Genomic DNA, 17,952 nt, shown 5'->3' with positions numbered 1-17,952 from the left:
AGTCCCAGCAAGCTCATCTTCTATCTGGAAACCTCAGAAAGACAAAAAGAAGAGCAATAGGTAGGGATTGGCAAAGAAGAATGATGGAAAAGACTCATGGAGAAATTCAAGGGAGGAGAACAAATGAAACATCAGGCAGTGTTCTTTCTTTTAAATGACTAGCCTTTCATTTTACCCCAACAACTGGACAGCAGGATAAGTGCTCTTTTAACTTCAAACTAATGAGTGTTTGTAGGGCGCTCGGAAGATAAAGGCTTGAACTGGCCTCTCCTCATCACTGCTTCTTCCACCAGGCCTTCAACACCTTTCTACAAGTCAAGATTTCATCCCATACATGTATGACTCAATCAGATTTGGAAATGTGGGTAAGAGAAAGATGTCAAAGGAGATGTTAAGTATTCACTTTTCTATTAGTCACACCTTTTACACCATAGGCTCCAAAGACACGTTAAGCACATGGTTTTCCTTTGGCTCAGAAAAACCAACCACCAGAAACTGCCCAGTTTACTATTTATATTTAGCCATAAAGAAAGGGAAATAATTAGATAAATTATCCACTAGATCCAATATTTCTTAGGGCTTTCTCATCCAGTTCAACCTCTCTGAACAATAGTAAGCACTCCAGATATCATTGCTTTGGGGGCTGAGAGAAACTAAACCTATTAAGAAACTGCTTTCTTTTCTAGGGGTGCTAATTCTTCTGTCATAAGAAAATATGTAGATAACTAACCTATTATGACAACTGTAAACTACTGTTATAAAGCAGCCACTGATATATTTTATTTCTTAGAATGGGGGAGGGAAATACACACACACACACACACACACACACACATATATATAGCATATATGGCAGAGAGCAGGTTTGGTGGGTGTTCTGTTGCAGCTGCTGATCTTTTTCTTTGCAGATGGTGCAAACTCCCCCGAGTCCATTTCCTGGACCTACGTTCCTACCTCACCACCTAGCTGGCTGAAATCATCAACAGGGGTCCAGTTTGAGCAGGCTGCTAGCCTTTCTTGGAGGAGTAGGGAGAGGGTGGGAGAAAGCAGCCACAATGTGTGTGGGTAGCCTCAGTTGGCACTGATAAAATGTTAGAATGTCACTGGGCCAGTAAGTCCCATGTAGGACACCTTTTTTTTTTTTCTTTCTTTTACTAACTCATAGGTTTACAAATCAAAGCGTGTGACTTGGGGGATGAGTAGTCTCTTTCACCCAAAAGAAACCAACACGGCATTCACTGGATTTCTTCTTGTCCTCCCAATTTGTGGCTGAGGTCACTTCATTTAATCTCTAGGGCTCAAAACCACTTTTAAAAACACGACTGGGCTTATGAGGGAAGACATCAAAATTCACAGATATAGTGGAGGACAGGGCAAGGGAGGGAAGGTGGGCACAGAAATCCTCAGGAGGCTGGGTTTGGGCAACCTGTGGCCCCTTTGGCAGTTTGACAGGGATTCAACTTTCTTCCCAGGGGAAGAAGGAAGGAAGGGAGGGAGGAAGGAAGGAAAGAAGGAAGGAAGGGAGGGAGGGAGGAAGGAAGGACGGACTCTAAGTCTATGATACTAGAAGGTGAAAAGAATGTCACTTCCTCTCTATTTCCCATATTGGAGAGCGACAAGTCCATTGCTACCTATTAGCTAGGAAGCTAATAGCGACAAGTCCATTAGCTACCTATTAGCTAGACTTGCTTCTGAGAGACCTTTTTCCTCTCCCTTGCAGATATGCCCTGTGTGCAAGCCCAGTATAGCCCTTCACCACCAGGTTCCAGTTATGCAGCACAGACATATGGCTCGGAATACACCACGGAGATCATGAATCCTGATTACTCCAAGCTGACCATGGACCTCGGCAGCACCGAGATCACGGCCACGGCTACCACGTCCCTGCCCAGCTTCAGTACCTTCATGGAGGGCTACTCGAGCAACTACGAACTCAAGCCCTCCTGCCTGTACCAGATGCAGCCGTCAGGGCCCCGGCCTTTGATCAAGATGGAGGAGGGCCGCGCGCACGGCTACCACCATCACCACCATGACCACCACCACCACCACCACCACCACCAGCAGCCATCCATTCCACCCCCCTCCGGCCCAGAGGACGAGGTGCTGCCCAGCACCTCCATGTACTTTAAGCAGTCCCCGCCGTCCACCCCCACCACGCCGGGCTTCCCCCAGCAGGCGGGGGCGATGTGGGAGGACACACTGTCCTCGGCACAGGGCTGCATCGCACCCGGCCCGTTGCTCGACCAGCCGATGAAGGCGGTGCCCACGGTGGCAGGCGCGCGCTTCCCGCTCTTCCCCTTCAAGCCCTCGCCGCCGCACCCGCCCGCGCCCAGCCCCGCAGGCGGCCACCACCTCGGATACGACCCGACGGCCGCCGCCGCGCTGAGCCTGCCGCTGGGAGCCGCCGCCGCCGCCGCCGCCGCCGCGGGCAGCCAGGCAGCTGCGCTCGAGGGCCACCCGTATGGGCTGCCGCTGGCCAAGAGGGCGGCCGCGCTGGCCTTCCCGCCGCTCGGCCTCACGGCCTCCCCCACCGCATCCAACCTGCTGGGCGAGAGCCCCAGCCTGCCGTCGCCGCCCAACAGGAGCTCGGCGTCGGGCGAGGGCACGTGCGCTGTGTGCGGGGACAACGCCGCCTGCCAGCACTACGGTGTGCGCACCTGCGAGGGCTGCAAGGGCTTCTTCAAGGTGAGCACTCGCCCCTCCGGCTCCCTCTCCCCTCAGCAGCCAGCCTCCCCAGACACCCGCTCGAGTGAGCGTCTAAGCGGGCCCTTCCCGGTTTGAGAGGTGTACCGGTTATACTGTGCATTTCAGAAGCCTTTCCTAGCACCCTCACACCCACTTTCTCAGGGCTTTTTAACTTGACGTCCATTACAGGAGGCCCAGACGGGCTTGAGGGGGCTGTGAACTTCCTGACTTGGCGTTACCTCCCGCTTATTTTTCTGGAGAGAGCTTTCAGCAGATTCGCAAAGGGATCTGTGACCTCAAAAATGCAAACACCTCACTGTGTTCCTCTTCTGTCCATCCAGGATGTCTGAGGGAATAGGGTCTGTGTGCCAGGCCCTGGGTATTTGTATCTCATTTAATCCTCCTAGGAAGAGCTAGGACTCTAGACTCAAACAGAACTGACATTGAATTTTGGTCACCCACTAGCTATTTTTACTAACAGCGTCTTGAATGTTTAATTATCCTTGTTTCATAGATGAGGAAATGGAGGCTCAGGGAGGTTAACTGCCCCTGGACACACACTCAGAGAGTGAGATGAGGCAGGATGCCAACTCATGTTTGCCTGACCTCAACGTGCATGCCCTCTTCACAGCTCTGCAGCTGCAGAATAGACAGGGGCAGCTGGTGGATGCAGTTTGGGGCAGCTTGCTCTGTAGAAGATAGTAGCTGGGGTCTCATCTTCTGTACCACACAGAGTGGGGACACTCTTCATTATCTCAGAGACCCAAAGGAGAATTTTATAGTGGGAGGGTCTTCAGCCTCCCCCTTATTTTGCCCAGGAGGATACTGAAGTCTAGAGAGGTGATTTAGTTGCACATGGGGACAGTTCCAGCTGGTTTCTCCTGACTCTTGAGTTCAGTGCTCTTCTCACCACTCAGGGGGAACAGGCCTTGTTCTCTTGCAGCTCTGTTTTTGCTACTGACTCCCAGACTTCTTCAGACACTTAATTCTGTGCCACCCTCCCCACTCCTCACTCCCCTGGCTATTATGTCAGGCATTTGCAAACCCCTGAATGCTCAATAATCACTTCCTAGCCTTCAGTGCTGGGCAGGGTGGAGGGAGAGGAGAAGCTGGATGCTGATTGGATAATGAGGATTTGGGAGGCCAATAGGATGTATCTGGGAGCATGCTGGAATTGGAGTCAGAACACTCAAATAGGAGTCCTTGATCTGTCACCTACCAATTTTATGATGTTGGGCATGACACTTCCTTCCAGGCCTCAGTTTCCCTATCAGGTGAATAAATTTCAGAGAAAGGCTGTGAGTATTAAATGAGAGAAATGTTTATGAAAGCACTTTATAAGCTTTAAAGGGCCATAAAAGAAAAGTTCATTATAAATGAAAATAGAAACATTTATTAAAAAAATGCACATGTGTGCATTGGTATACATACCAACAAGCAACAGTTATTTTTGATCTGGAGATAGGAATCATGTGATTAATTTCTGCAGATAAATGAGAAAATGCTTGTGGAAGGATTTTGCAGTATGTTAAATGCCATACAGGAGGTATGCAGGATTATGATGTTTTAAATGTAGAACCATCGGTTTAGCCGTTTTTTTCTGTCTTAACTACTCAAGCTTTACTTTCAAGTAACTGCATTCCTTTAGCAGATTTGCTTTTTACAGCATTTCAGCGGAAATGCTGAAAGGCAGTGAAATGGGCAGCTGAAAGGGGAAAAAGAAAGAAAAACAAGAGAAGTATAAGTAATCCACAAATATAATCACCCCTGAATTGACCAAAATACAGGAGTGGTGATACATTCCTCGTCTACAAATGTCAATTAAGTGTTCCCCAACAGCATCCTTCTTCAGCAGCAATATCTTGAAAACAAATCTATACTCGAAAGGGTAGGGGTAGGATAAGGGAGAACCACCCCACAGATCTGTTAATTAAGGGAACGAGAGCAGGTTTTACCCAGTGGCTTTCTACCATTAAATTGAATTCTTTAAAAATGTGACATGAAGTGCAGTTAATGATGGGAATTCAGTGATTGAACCATAACGATCTCTCCCTGTCCTTAAACTATTGTGCAGGCATACACAAATGTGAGGAAGGTTTGAGGTTATTGGGAAAACGTATACCTGAAGCAAAATGCCACCAGCACTGAAACTGGGATATCTTTGAGGACGATGGCAAGAAATAGAGTTTTTTTAATTACTTCATGTTCAATGAAAGAGAGCTTCATTTAGGAAACACAAGTCTCCTACCCTTACAAACTGCTGCGAATTTAAATGGTGGAAACCTCAGAAGTATGTTTGTGTTTTAGAAATTTTGCATTTTAAACTAAAATCACCTGCTAAAGCAGGGGAAATGTATCTGGCTTTAAATTTTATATAAGCAGTTTAGAAATGATCTCTTAAAATGAAATTAAAAGGTGATAGAGTGAAAACTGATACAAGGGGGTTGAGAACTGCTGAAAATTAAAAAAGATAGAAAGTAAATCTATTTAGAATTTTAGACACAAAATAGATCACCAATCCCAAATTACCTGGATTTCTTTTTTTTATGCAGCCCAGGCTTACCAAATAAATTCCAACTTTCTGCTCTATTTGGAGTTGAATAGATTCAGGTAATTCCTGAATGAGTGGTAAATACACATCCATTTGCACAAATGTTTTTAATTTTTTTTAAAAAATCAAGCATTCTCTTATATTTGGAGCATAAAATATCCTTTATTATTTCTTCATGTTTCATTTTAAAATTATACGGGATTCTGAAGAATACAACATTATTTTATAACCAGGCCCAAGTTTTATGATACGTCTTTTACAGTATGGCTATTTTGATGTCTGTGTCAATAGTCATTTATGAAATAACCAATTAATGGGAATTTTCATTGAAAATATATGGCTCTCATATTCCTTCTTTTATCTCATTCTTTTTGTTTGTTTGGTATTTTTTTTTCTTTCTTGGATGTGATAGCGGTTTTTAGTATCCTGTTTTACGATTTTGCTTTCAAAAATGAGAAATGGACAGTTTACCATTCTTTTAAAAATAAAATACACTATACAAGCTGATTAAGTGATTTTTTTTGCATTAAAACATTATTTCCTATATGTTATAACTAGACAAGTCCTCGTTTTTGCTTTTTATGATTTCATCTCTATTGGGGAACAAAGCCAGTTTCTGTGATATTTGACTTACAATAGTGATATCCAGCAAAGTACATCCCAGATCATTTTGATTTTATTTTAATAAGGTCAGCAATAATCAGGGGAGTGGAACAAGTAGAAAATTGTTCCCAAAGGGATATTAAAAGTGAAGATAATCTAATCCTCCAAGGTATGATATGTTGACCTGGTAATTTCAGATATGATTTTATCATTCAGACTTGGGTGTCTCCTGAGACTTGCTTCAGAACAATCCGAGATGATTTTCATTGTCAGCAGCTAACACTAATAAAATTGTTTTTCCTGCAGGCTAGCGTGTTAGGAAATTAAATTTATCTAATTATACAAATTGCACTGTCGCTTTTCACATTGTAATTAAAATACATCTTGTCAGGTCCTACCTCTTTCCAGAAACTATTAGTTGACTATCTCTGTATTGTATTTCCTCAGAGAACAGTGCAGAAAAATGCAAAATATGTTTGCCTGGCAAATAAAAACTGCCCTGTAGACAAGAGACGTCGAAACCGATGTCAGTACTGTCGATTTCAGAAGTGTCTCAGTGTCGGAATGGTTAAAGAAGGTATGGATATAATGCTTTTTGTCCAGCTTGCTTATAAATATTCTCAGATATCACTGAAAAAGTTAATGTTTACATTAGAATGGTGAAGTTTCCTAGTTTCCCTTTCTTTTCAACATTTTATTTTTATGGTGTGTATTTACATTCAAAAATAGCTGAGGTCTACTTATTCTAATTTCTCAAAATCAGTAGAGAGCCTGTGTACATACATCTTTGTTCTATTTGAGAAGGAGACTTTTAGGGCTAATTCATTACCAAATGTAAGTATGGGGTGGCTTTTATGCTGCTCGTTTCAACTCTCATTAAATCATTGTGTGGCTATTACTCCAAACTTATTGCCACTTTTAAATGGTTGGTATCATTAATGATTTGCTCAACTGTAAAGTGTTTTGATTCCTTTTCGTGATTTATGGCTGTTCATGGATATCTTTGAAGACATTTTTTGTTTGTTTCTCTCGGTATCAGTCGTCCGTACAGATAGTCTGAAAGGGAGGAGAGGTCGGCTGCCTTCCAAACCAAAGAGCCCATTACAGCAGGAAGCCTCTCAGCCCTCTCCACCTTCTCCTCCAATCTGTATGATGAATGCCCTCGTCCGAGCTTTAACAGACTCAACGCCCAGAGATCTCGATTATTCCAGAGTAAGTTTTATGATGTCTTGCTCTTGAATGAATGATCAGGGTCTCTATTCATTATAATAGTAATAAGAGTGGATTGAATGACTTTGTGCCTGGCACTGTGCTCAACCGTTTTCATACCTTTTCTCTATTTTTCACTTCACTTAACAATTCCAGTGCATCCATTGCACCAAATAATTTTTGCCTTATTGAATCTCTAAATGCCTTAACAAATGACCCTGACAGTGCTGCACCTGTCATACCCATTGTTGCAGGATTCCTGATGGTTGTGCCAACGAAAATTTGCGCAGGTGAATTACAATTTGTACATTTCTTTCATGCTTTAGACAAAGTGACTACTTTTTTTTTCCATACTGTGACCAAACCATCTGGGTAAGCTTCAAGTTATCCTCAAACATTTTACCCAATTGCACCGGCATTGACTGACCTACTGCTTATACTGAGGGATTAAACCATTGATGGAGAGGAGCAAACACTGGCCTTGACATCGGGAGGTGTCAGGAGGACTGGGATGGAATGCTGCCTCTGCTGCTTCCTGCCTGTGTCACCTGGCTCCTGCTCTTGGCTTTCTCATCCTTACAGTGGAGATGATTACAATATTTAACCTCAGAGGGATGTTTTGAACATCAGTCACACAGGAATGACGGTTGAGAAAACATTTGAAAATTGTAAATGATTACCAGTGTTGTTATTTAAGCCAACCAAAATATATTAACACTTTTATTTCATATGGGATATAGTAAAATATCATCAGTTTAAACCCTGCAATTTCCCAGAAATTTGGATAACACAAAGAATGATGAGGAAGGATTTTCGGAGCAAAGGTATAAACATTACTGGAAGGCAGTTTTAAAAGAGACTTAGAAAAGCAGACTTCTAGTAAGACAGGGTCTCACCCAAGAAGAAAAGAAAGGAAAAAGATCTCAATTATTGAGCAATTTCTACGTGCTAGGCATTGTGGTACTTTGTCTCATCTAACCATTGAAAGAAGCATGAACTGTACGAATGGTTAATCCCACCGTAAGACAAGAAAACTTAGAAACACAGTTTACGTACAGATAAGAGAGATACCAGTCCAGGGATCCCCAGTTGGTTGATTTGGCTTGGCAGCAGCTACCAGATTGCCCTCTCCAGGTCCAATCAGTATTTCAAACTTCTGGTTGAAGAGCTGGCCAAGAGTGTGAGAGTGTCTGCCATATGCCCTCCTTTTAGGCTGCAATGTTGACGAAAGTGAAGGGGTGATTTGTATATCTGCTGTGATCTTCCTTCCCTCATCCCCTCCCTCATTTTAGGTTGTGAAGCCTCCTCTCCACACTTGAGCACAAGACTTCATATGAGAAGCATGGTAGACCCTTAGCATCAAAGGTTGAGGACTCTTACTCTGATTACAAGTAGCATCTCTTGACTGAAGTCAAGTCTCAAATAATAGTCTAACAGAATAATGCAGTGATTAAGGGCTTAGGTTTTGGAACCATGCAGGCCTCGATTAAAATCCCAACACCAACATGTACTAGCTGGGTGATCTTGAGCAACTGATTAAATCTTTTAATGCATCAGTTTCCTAATCTGTGTTATGGAGTAATAATAATAATATCTACTTCCCAGGGTTTAACTTCCCAGGGAAGTTTAAATAAGATGATACTTGTCAAAGCTTTAGCACAGTGCCCTGTATGTTATCTCCTTGACCAAAACTTCTTATTCTATCCTTTGTTGAATGTTCTAATGAGTATAAACACTACACATGTCAGGTGCTATGTAGCAAAACCACTAAGGTAAGTGTTATGATCTCTCATAGATGAGATTAAAACTGAGAAAGGCTAAAGGACTGACTTGCCCAAGGTCACATAGTAATATGTATCAGAGATAGAATTAGAAGCCAAGTGGGCCCAATTTGGCCCCCAAAGTCTGTGCTCTTAAAACCATAATTCCTTGCATCTCTGGTTTCAGTGAGAGTGGGTGAGAGAAAAGCATTTGGGAATAAAAACTTTTCCATGAGCCAACTCTGGCCTTCCCTTATGCAATTCATCTGAATTAATGAAGCTTCTTGGCACTGCCTTCACTGAGGCTACAGCACACAATCTGACATTGTTCTGGGGCATCTGAAATCACTATTGATGGCCAGTCCAGAGGTTTAGTCCACGAAGTGATTTGGTGGGTTGGGGGGGGGGCCCAAATTATCCAATTATTGGTCTACATGGCCTAATTAGTTATTCAGCAGCAAACCCTACCCCGTACTTTGAGTTGTCCCAGATGGGAACTGCCTCACAGTGAAAAATCAATCCACTGTGTTTGCTTGCTTCTGCACCATTCAGGGTGTTAGGCTAGAGTCATCATCCTCATCAACAAACATTTATCCAATTTAATTGTTAGCTTTGCCCAAAATAACACATTGACCATGCCAGAGTCTGGGTCACACTGATACTACCTTTGGGGCCTGGCTCAATTTTGTAAAGCGTATTTATTTTAATTGCATTGTTTTGGAATTGGGTTGAACCTCATAGCTTGGATTCTCCTGCTTTTAGATAGCTTTACAAAATTATCAAAAATTGGACCCAAATCAATTAAATTAAAAGTCTTTTTTTAATAAAATACAGTGAGTTTTCATCAAAAACTTGGATGAAGGCAGAGAAGGCATGCTGATCACATTTGCAGATGACAGAAAGCTGGGAGGGATCGCTAATATGATGGATGTCAGTGTCAACATTCAGAGTGATTTCGACAAGCTGGAACAGGATGGGCTGAAACCATCGTGAAGAAAGGTCACAAAAATAAGTGTGAAGCTCAGCATTTAGAATTTTTTTAAATGGGAGAGCCTTGGCCTGTCAGTGGTTCATGTTAAGAAGATCTCAGGAGTTTATTCCATACACGTTCAGTAAGAACCAACCAAGTGTGCAGTGGAAGGGAGGGATGCAAAATTAGCTTAGGCCTCAGTAGTAGAAGCATGGGACTAGAGCCAAGTTGATGGTGTCCCACGGACTCTGTCAGTCCACACTTCAAGGATGGAGTTCAGTTCCAAGCTGGGATTTAAGAGGATGCAGTGTATGTGGATACACTGTTTCTGGAAACTCGAAAAGGATGGTTGGAGGAAATGGAAAGACGTAGACAGAAAGGGAGAAGATTCGGCAGGATTAGGTCACACTTTGGCCCTGTCGCCAAGAGGACTGTTGCTCCCTAGGGCAGAACTAGATAGTGAAGGAGGGGGCCCTTCCAGCTCACTCTGAGGACAAGGAAGAGCTCTCCTTGCTACAAGAGCTGCTGTGGAAGCGTGAGTTCATCAACACAAGAAGAAACTAAGGAGAACACATAACAGGGTTCCTCACAAGGAGAGAGGTTATTTTGACTGATAATAATTTCCTTCCAACGCTAAGATTTTATGATTCTAGGGTTTACCTTACTGTCCCTAAATGCAAGTGAATATATATACATATACATATAAGAATATGTGTTGTTAAACAACTTGTTACTTCACAAGATTGAATTTGCTTCGTTCTCTTTAAAAAAAAAAATTAACATAAAATGAATGAAGCAAAATGAATTTATTGAATGCCTACTTTGAGCCAGGCACCATCACGTACATTCTTACATAATTTCACTTAAACCCAGTTTATGTGGTACAATTTATGGTTTCAGTCATTTTTTTAATGTCATTCATTGAAATTCAATTTTCATATTACCTTCTCCTTAAAGTTTTTTATTTATTAATTCATAGAACTGGAGGTGATCTTGAGGTCATCTAATCCAAAACCCATATTTCAGAAGAGTAAATAAAGGCTTAAAAAGGCTAAGTGGCTTGCCTAAGGTCAGTGGCAGAGCTAGGGTTAGACCCAAATCTCATCACTCAAAGTAATATGTTTCTCTTTCACCATACTGCCACTTCTGTTTAATAGCAATATACTAGGTTTTTTTTAATAGAAGCTTTATTAGATTTTAAAAATTACAATAAGAGTAATTTATAAAAGGCAGACCATTTAGAAGTGAATAAAGTGAAAAATGAAAGTCTCTTCTTCATTTATTCCTGCCTAGTCTATATCATAGTGGTATACATAATTTTACCTTTTAAAGAAGAATATGCCCTGTCAGTTTTGAGTCAGACAATTGGCTTGACCAAAACAATTTATTAAAGATGCTACCTTCCCCCAGTGAATCAGAGAAATGAGAAAATGTTTTCCAGGCAGGTATGTTCTAATCTTGTACCTGCCTATGTGCCTTTAAGGTAGTAAGTGAGCATTTTCCTTGTTTGTGGGAAAGGGAGGTGAGGAGTTGTTCCAAGTCACAGAGGGAAGGGGGTTTTCAAGGCCAGAAAGAGGGCTCTTCACTCTGTGAAGCGTTCCTGGCTCTGGGAACTTTTCTTCTCCTTTGGGCCAAACTTCTCTCCTTCAAAAGTGAGCTCAGATCATTGTATATCAGTGCAGTCAAAACACGTCACATTTGATTTGTTTCTCCTTGAAATGTTGCTATTCTGTACCCCACAGTTGCCTTTAATGGAGCATTACAAGTATATATAGATACTGGGCTTGTCTTCAGAGCCTGCATAATTACTAATGAGAAAATGCACTTCCCATCCTCATTAGTTGGTCATTTCAAGTATTTTCCAGCAAACTAGGATGTTTTCTGGTAAGGGGTGTCACTTAGTATAGTAACAGACTCCAAATACAAGAGATACTGCCCAGATAAAACCAGGCACCAGCAAGTGGCATTTAAATATGTTAACAAGATAGCCTAAGAAACAACATGGTTGACACGTGTTAAACCTACAAAGTAAACAACATGAAGATTCTGCAAAGAGGGAGCTTTCGTGAAGCTACTCAGAAGACCCTCTCAAATTGCCACCAACTCACTAGATGATTTCAGGCAAGTTCTGCCCCGCTGTAGGCCTCAGTTTTCTCATCTGAAGGCCGAGGAGATTGGACTAAATGCACTGCCATGATCCCTTCCAGCCTTCTCCTTCCCTGACCCTCTGATTCCCCTGTGGGTACAGGTCTGCATTTCCCAAAGTGTGGTTCCCAGACTGCATGTATCAGAAGGAGTCAGGGTGTTTGCTTCAAATGCAGATTCTCGGGGCCACAGGCAGGCCTACTGACTCAGAATTGGGGGACGGGGGAAGGCAGGCAGGAATCTGTATTCTGAAGAGGACCTTGGAGGATTCTTTGGCACACTAAGCCTTGAGAACGATCGATATGGTTAATAAGAACAATTCCATTTTACCTCGTATCTCCTGTATCCCAACTTTCTTGGGGTTGAGAAGGAATGAGCAATAGAGATAAGTTTAACAGAAAGTAACTGATTCATTTAACAATTCTTCCAGAGCAGTGGACACGTTATTGAACAAGATGCAGCTCCTGCCCTCAGGGAGCTTACAGGCAAGTGAAGGAGACAGAAAAGAAACAAATATGTAACTGCAGTGATGCCATTGACGGGAGGAGAGGAGGGTTTTTTGGTTTTGGTTTGGTTTTTTAGAGAGGGGAGGCAATTAGATCAGAAAAAAAAAAATTGGGGATAAAATATATTCATTGCCACTTTTTAAAGTGTCACTTTTTAAAGTGTAAGAACCTAAGAATATGTATACATAGTTTGGCTCATAGAATGATAACATCTAAAATATAAAGAAATATAAGGACCCAGGGAAAAGTTACATTCTAAGTGGAAACAGAGTGTTCTTAGGACATTTTACATATTTAGCCTGGACTGACACCGAGGAAGAGTAAATAGCAGATTCCACTCTGTGAAATGTGATAAAACATCACATTGCTAAATTTTAGGGCTGGTGTTCACCAAGGGTCTCACGTAATTCCCAAATAACTTATTTTAGGCCTAGGTTGTGGCTGAAATCTGACCTGTATAGCCATGGTATTGCCATTTGAAATGTGCCGACTCAATTTAGTTTAAATGGTATTCATTGCTTTTTGCAGCTCTAGCTTCTCAATCTAAGTGCTTCGGAGAAATCTGCATTAGACATTAGCTATCAGTAAATGCAATATTGTGTCTTTGACTAGTGGTAAAACCTGATTATTGATTATTCATATAGGCTGGAATAAAAAGCATAAATAGGAAAAAAAGATTCATTTTTAAAGTCTTTCTCTATTTGGCCTATGTCTGATGAGAATGGTCAATAAACAAGTATTTCTAGATTTTTCTTTGGTGAACCCCAAAGCTGCTTATCCCAGAGAGAGAGGGATGTAGGGGAGCACAGAAGCAGAGATGGGGGTCTGGTTCTTCCAACTCCACGTACAGTATTCCTTAGCGAGGTGTTTATAAATTGCTAGTCCAGGCAGAGAAAGACTCTAAAATGTTTTGTTCCGTTTCTTTAAATGTTATGTTCAGTAGAGGGGATACTTGATTTGTCTTTTCCCCCCAGCAGTTGATGCTGACCCTCCAGTCACCCCCAAGTTACTGGTGGCTCAGGCTGAATCCAGTTTGGCTCCAGAATTCTGAAACATGAACCAGAATCGCTGCAGGTGAAGCTCAGAGGGTCTGGCTGGAGTCTGGCACACAGGGCCTGCTGGCTTTCCTCCCTGCTGGACTCTATCAGAGAAAACAGCACACACAGGCAGCAACTGCATTTCCCTGTGTGCAGGATGCATGAAATGTGAGCCCAGCAGGGGTGGAGGCCTGCAGAGGACCCTGGGGGAAAGCTAAGTGCTCTGGAGGATTCTGAGCAAATATTGGAAGCAGGGAGATTATTGAGTTGTGAGCCATGGTTTCAGGGACTTCAGTGCAGGAGAGAGCTGTTAGGTCCCATTCCTTGACATTCTTTAGTCTTTTTTTCTCCATTTAACACACTATTTTAAAACAACAATGCTGAATCAGTATCAAATTCTAGGCAATACCGTCACACCTGGTGTGATTACCAACATTTAGAATCATCAAATGCAAAAACCATCACATGGAACATTCACCAGGATAGATGATGATCTGGGCCATAAAACACACCTTAACACATTTAAAAGAATAGAAATCATACAGTGTCTGCCGTCAATCCCACAAAGGAATTAAACTAGAAATCAGTAACAGAAAGATAGCCGAATGCAAGAGCTAGAAGGAATCAGCTAGTCTAGTCACTTCCAGCTTCAGAGGCAGAAACAAACCCAGAGAAGTTAAGTGCCTTGTCTAGGGCTGCACAGCAAGTCAGTGCCAGAGTCTGGAGGAGGTCCCCATGACCTACCGCCTGATCCAACATTCTTTCCTCAACTCTGAATTACCTGGGAGTTTCACATGTAGTGCTGTCAACTTTCTAAAGGTGGTACTGCCCTGAATTTCATCCTGCCCCTGGAGAGCATATGGAATTAAATTCATATAAGAAGAGAAAGTTTAAAAATAAAATCTTTTTTTTTCCACTCTCCTCCAGTTAATAGTATGTGTGCTGGAAGGAACTGGTGGGGAGTGTCTATGACACCAGTATCATGCTGTCATCCTTGAATATCTGTGGGAAGGATGACTGCTTCCTTCTCCTGGACTTTGCTTCCATGGTCCATTACAACACAGAACATCCAGGGCTTCACAGAATCCAGGCCCTGGGTAGATTATTGGGAACAGAGGAGCCAGGGATTTGAACTGGACCTGATATTATGGGATCCTAGAAAAAGTCAGGGCTGAAAATTAGAAACCTTCCAGTTCAACCCCTTCCCCCATTTTATAAATATGGAAGCTGAGGGACAGTGATAACTCCAAGTATCAAAACTGTTATCAGTATCATCACTGTCGTCATGTGTTAAACACGTTCTATGCGTCAGGTTCTCTGCATGTATTATCACATTTAATCATCACAACAAAATGTTAAGGAAGATATTATCCCCATTTTACAGAGGAGAAAACTGAGGCTCAGAAAAATGAAGTAATTTACCCCAGATAACTATAGCAGCAGAGCTACATTATTTCACAAATTAGGAGGCTAGACAAATCTAGGATCAAAGTAGCTTGGCTCCTTGTCTGATGTTTCTTTTGTTATTTCATGATGCCTCTTGGGAAAACACAAAGGAAAAAAAAAAAGACCCAATTAAGACAAGTGCCTCATTTCCTCACACCTGTGTAGTTCTACAGTGAGCACTTGGCTGCTTATTGGCCATTTGTCCTCCAGCCAGGTTAGAGTATTGTTGCAAACCTAGGCACTCCCCTGACTGTTCTTTCATGGAACAATATTCAACAACAGTTTATTAAGCGTCAATTATGTGCCAGTCACTGTGTTGACAAAATATGGGACCAAATGAATACATACATGGAGAACTCCAATTAAAGCAAAGCAAAATCCTTTTTAAAACTATCCTACAGGCCACCAGCTAGTAACATCAGACCTATTAACAGCTAGGAGGTGTAGGACTGGAAATCACAGAGCCATGTTTAAGTCTTGGCTGTACCACTGTTGGTTATGTAACTTGGGAAAGTGTATTAACCTTTCCAAGCTTCTTTGAGCCTCAGTTTCCTCATCTGTAAAATAAGGATTAAAATCCATGCCCTTTGAGGATATCAACTGAGAGACACAAAAGCACACTCAGCTGTTTTCGTGTGAAGGCAATGACGTGCATATTTATATGAATGTTTTTGCACATCTCCTAAGTCTCTGTGTTGTTGGTTGTCCCTTGATTATTATCTCGCTGTATCCATCTTTCCCGCCTGACTCCAGTGACTCAAGCAAAACCCAGACTCTACCAGCATATCTAAAAGCCGTGTCGAGACTTTATCCCTGTTTGTACCTTTCTTCTCCCGGGGCCCTCTAGATCAATGATGTCCAATAGGGTGTTCTGCTGTGATGGAAGTGTTCTAAACACATGTGACTATTGAGCACTTGAAATATGGCCAGTGTGACTGAAGAACTGGATTTTAAATTGCATTTAATTTTGATTAATTTTAGTAGCCGCGAGCCCTGAGTCTGATGGCACACAGCTGCCTGGGCCCTGCCAAGGACACACTCCTCCCTGACCCTTCCTTGTCTGTTTTATCTCTCAGAAATCCACCTGCAGCAAGCATCCATCTTCTCGTATTGGTTAATTCCGTGATTCTCAAACTTCACTGTGCATGAGGATTCACCTGGAGATCTTGATAAAACAGTTTCTTGGGCCTACCCTCAGAGCTTCTGGTTCTGTAGGTCTGGGGCAGAGCTGGAGATTTTCATTTCTAACACATTCCCAGGTGTTGCTGATGCTGCTGGGCCGGGGCCACAGTTTGAGAACCAGGGGTTAATTAAGCATCTTGTTTGGAGACAGCTGTGCCTTAGGGAATCTGTGGATGCTGGAGGCCCATGCAGACACAAACCCCTGGGGTAATGGTTCTCAACACAGCAGCCCTTTGGAATCACCTGGGGAGCTTTTAAAATTCCTGATGACCAGTCCCGATCCCAGACCAGTTAAATTAGAATCTCTGTGGATATGACCCAGACATGAGTGTTTTTTTAAAGCTCCCCAGATGATTGCAGTCAGGATTGAAAACCACCACACTAATGGGACTTAAGCAAATTTCATTGCCTATTAAGTGGTAACAGAATCCACTCTATCTATGTCACAGGGCTATTGTGAGAATCCGATGAGACTGTGAATGCAAAAAGGTTTTATAAACTGTGGCACCTAAAAGTAAGGATTTAAGTGTTGAAAATCTTGGAAGAGCCAAGCTACAAATGATGCTGTTATCCCTGTTGGATTGAGATAACGCCGCTATCTGTGGTTTGCATTCTAGTACTGTCCCACTGACCAGGCCGCTGCAGGCACAGATGCCGAGCACGTACAACAGTTCTACAACCTTCTAACAGCCTCCATTGACGTATCTAGAAGCTGGGCAGAAAAGATTCCCGGATTTACTGATCTCCCCAAAGAAGATCAGACATTACTTATAGAATCAGCCTTTTTGGAGCTGTTTGTTCTCAGACTTTCCATCAGGTAATTACTTTTATTTTATCTTCCTCAGTCCACTCCTTCCTTTGAAGAAGTTTGAAACCTGCTGTGTTTGTAACTAAGTCAGCAGTGAAAAGTTTGCTCAAGGTGGACATATGAAATATTGACCAGGCATTAAAAAACTGAGCAGTGGGTGGAGCCCTGGGCTGGCAGCCGGGACTCCTGGGTTCTAGTCTCAGTTTTAATACAGACTTGCTCTAAGACCCTGAGCAGGTCACTTGCCTCACCAGAAATTTAGTTTCCTTCTTTGTAAAATGAGAATGTTGGATTTGGTGTTCTCTGAAGCCCCTTGTAGCTCACATTCTGTGATTCCAGGAAGATTCTCATGGTGCATAAAGTATCTCCTGGGAGCAAGTATTTGCTTGAACATTGCATTTACCTCCCAAGTTTCTATTTAACAAGTTGCTGTTCTCATACACCAGATGGGGCGCTGAGGAGTTCCCACAGCTTCTCAACCCCCAGTGTTTACTCCAAGAGAATAGCTTCTGGATCAAAAGATTTGGTTCAACTTATGACACTCAATGACACCAAACACAAAAAGGAACTGATTTTTCTAAAAGCTAGAACCTGGGATCTAAGCTTCTCTCTTAAAGTCCACATTAGCATTTTAAATTTCATCTTCCTTCCTTCCTTTTAGTTATATATTTATAGGAGATGGTACCAACATGTTACCAATTTTATAGGAAAAATCATCACCTTTCCCCTCTTTGTCTTCCCTACCACCCCCTCCCCAGTTTCATACCATATTACCAGAAACTCTCACTTAAAGTGCAAATTCCCATGCCTCATTCCCAGCTATTTCGGAAGTCCAGAAATCTGCATTTTTAAGTCATGCTCCAGCGATTCTGATGCCGGTGTTCTGAGGTCTGGGTTTTAAACCCTGAGGGTGAATCATTCGCTCCCGTGCGTCCCTCTGTGGAGGGATCTGTGGGAGAGACTGAGGTGGAGTTACTACTAGACTGCCAGTGGTTAGCATAGTTACAGTCCTGTGTGTGCAGGAGCCACGCTGAGCCAGCAATGTGACTA

General features: G+C 42.5%; 1 protein-coding gene across 2 annotated transcripts in view; it reads left to right on the top strand.

Moving 5' to 3' along the window:
• NR4A3 (nuclear receptor subfamily 4 group A member 3) overlaps positions 1–17,952 on the top strand; it is a gene marked incomplete at its 3' end in the record, with an annotated part of 32,948 nt that overhangs the window by 743 nt on the left and 14,253 nt on the right. The window contains exons 2-6 of one of the 2 annotated variants that reach the window (XM_082843672.1): positions 294–365; positions 1,721–2,685; positions 6,287–6,416; positions 6,879–7,051; positions 16,712–16,911. In XM_082843672.1, the coding sequence (XP_082699798.1) occupies positions 335–365; positions 1,721–2,685; positions 6,287–6,416; positions 6,879–7,051; positions 16,712–16,911 (1,499 nt within the window). In that variant the 5' untranslated portion in view covers positions 294–334. The remainder of the gene's footprint in view (positions 1–293; positions 366–1,720; positions 2,686–6,286; positions 6,417–6,878; positions 7,052–16,711; positions 16,912–17,952) is intronic. The other variant, XM_082843673.1, reaches the window with a different exon arrangement.

Source organism: Leucopleurus acutus (assembly GCF_964270905.1).
Source record: "Leucopleurus acutus genome assembly, chromosome: 7".
In the NCBI taxonomy this organism is placed as follows: domain Eukaryota; kingdom Metazoa; phylum Chordata; class Mammalia; order Artiodactyla; family Delphinidae; genus Leucopleurus; species Leucopleurus acutus.
This window is presented reverse-complemented; position numbering and strand designations above follow the sequence as displayed.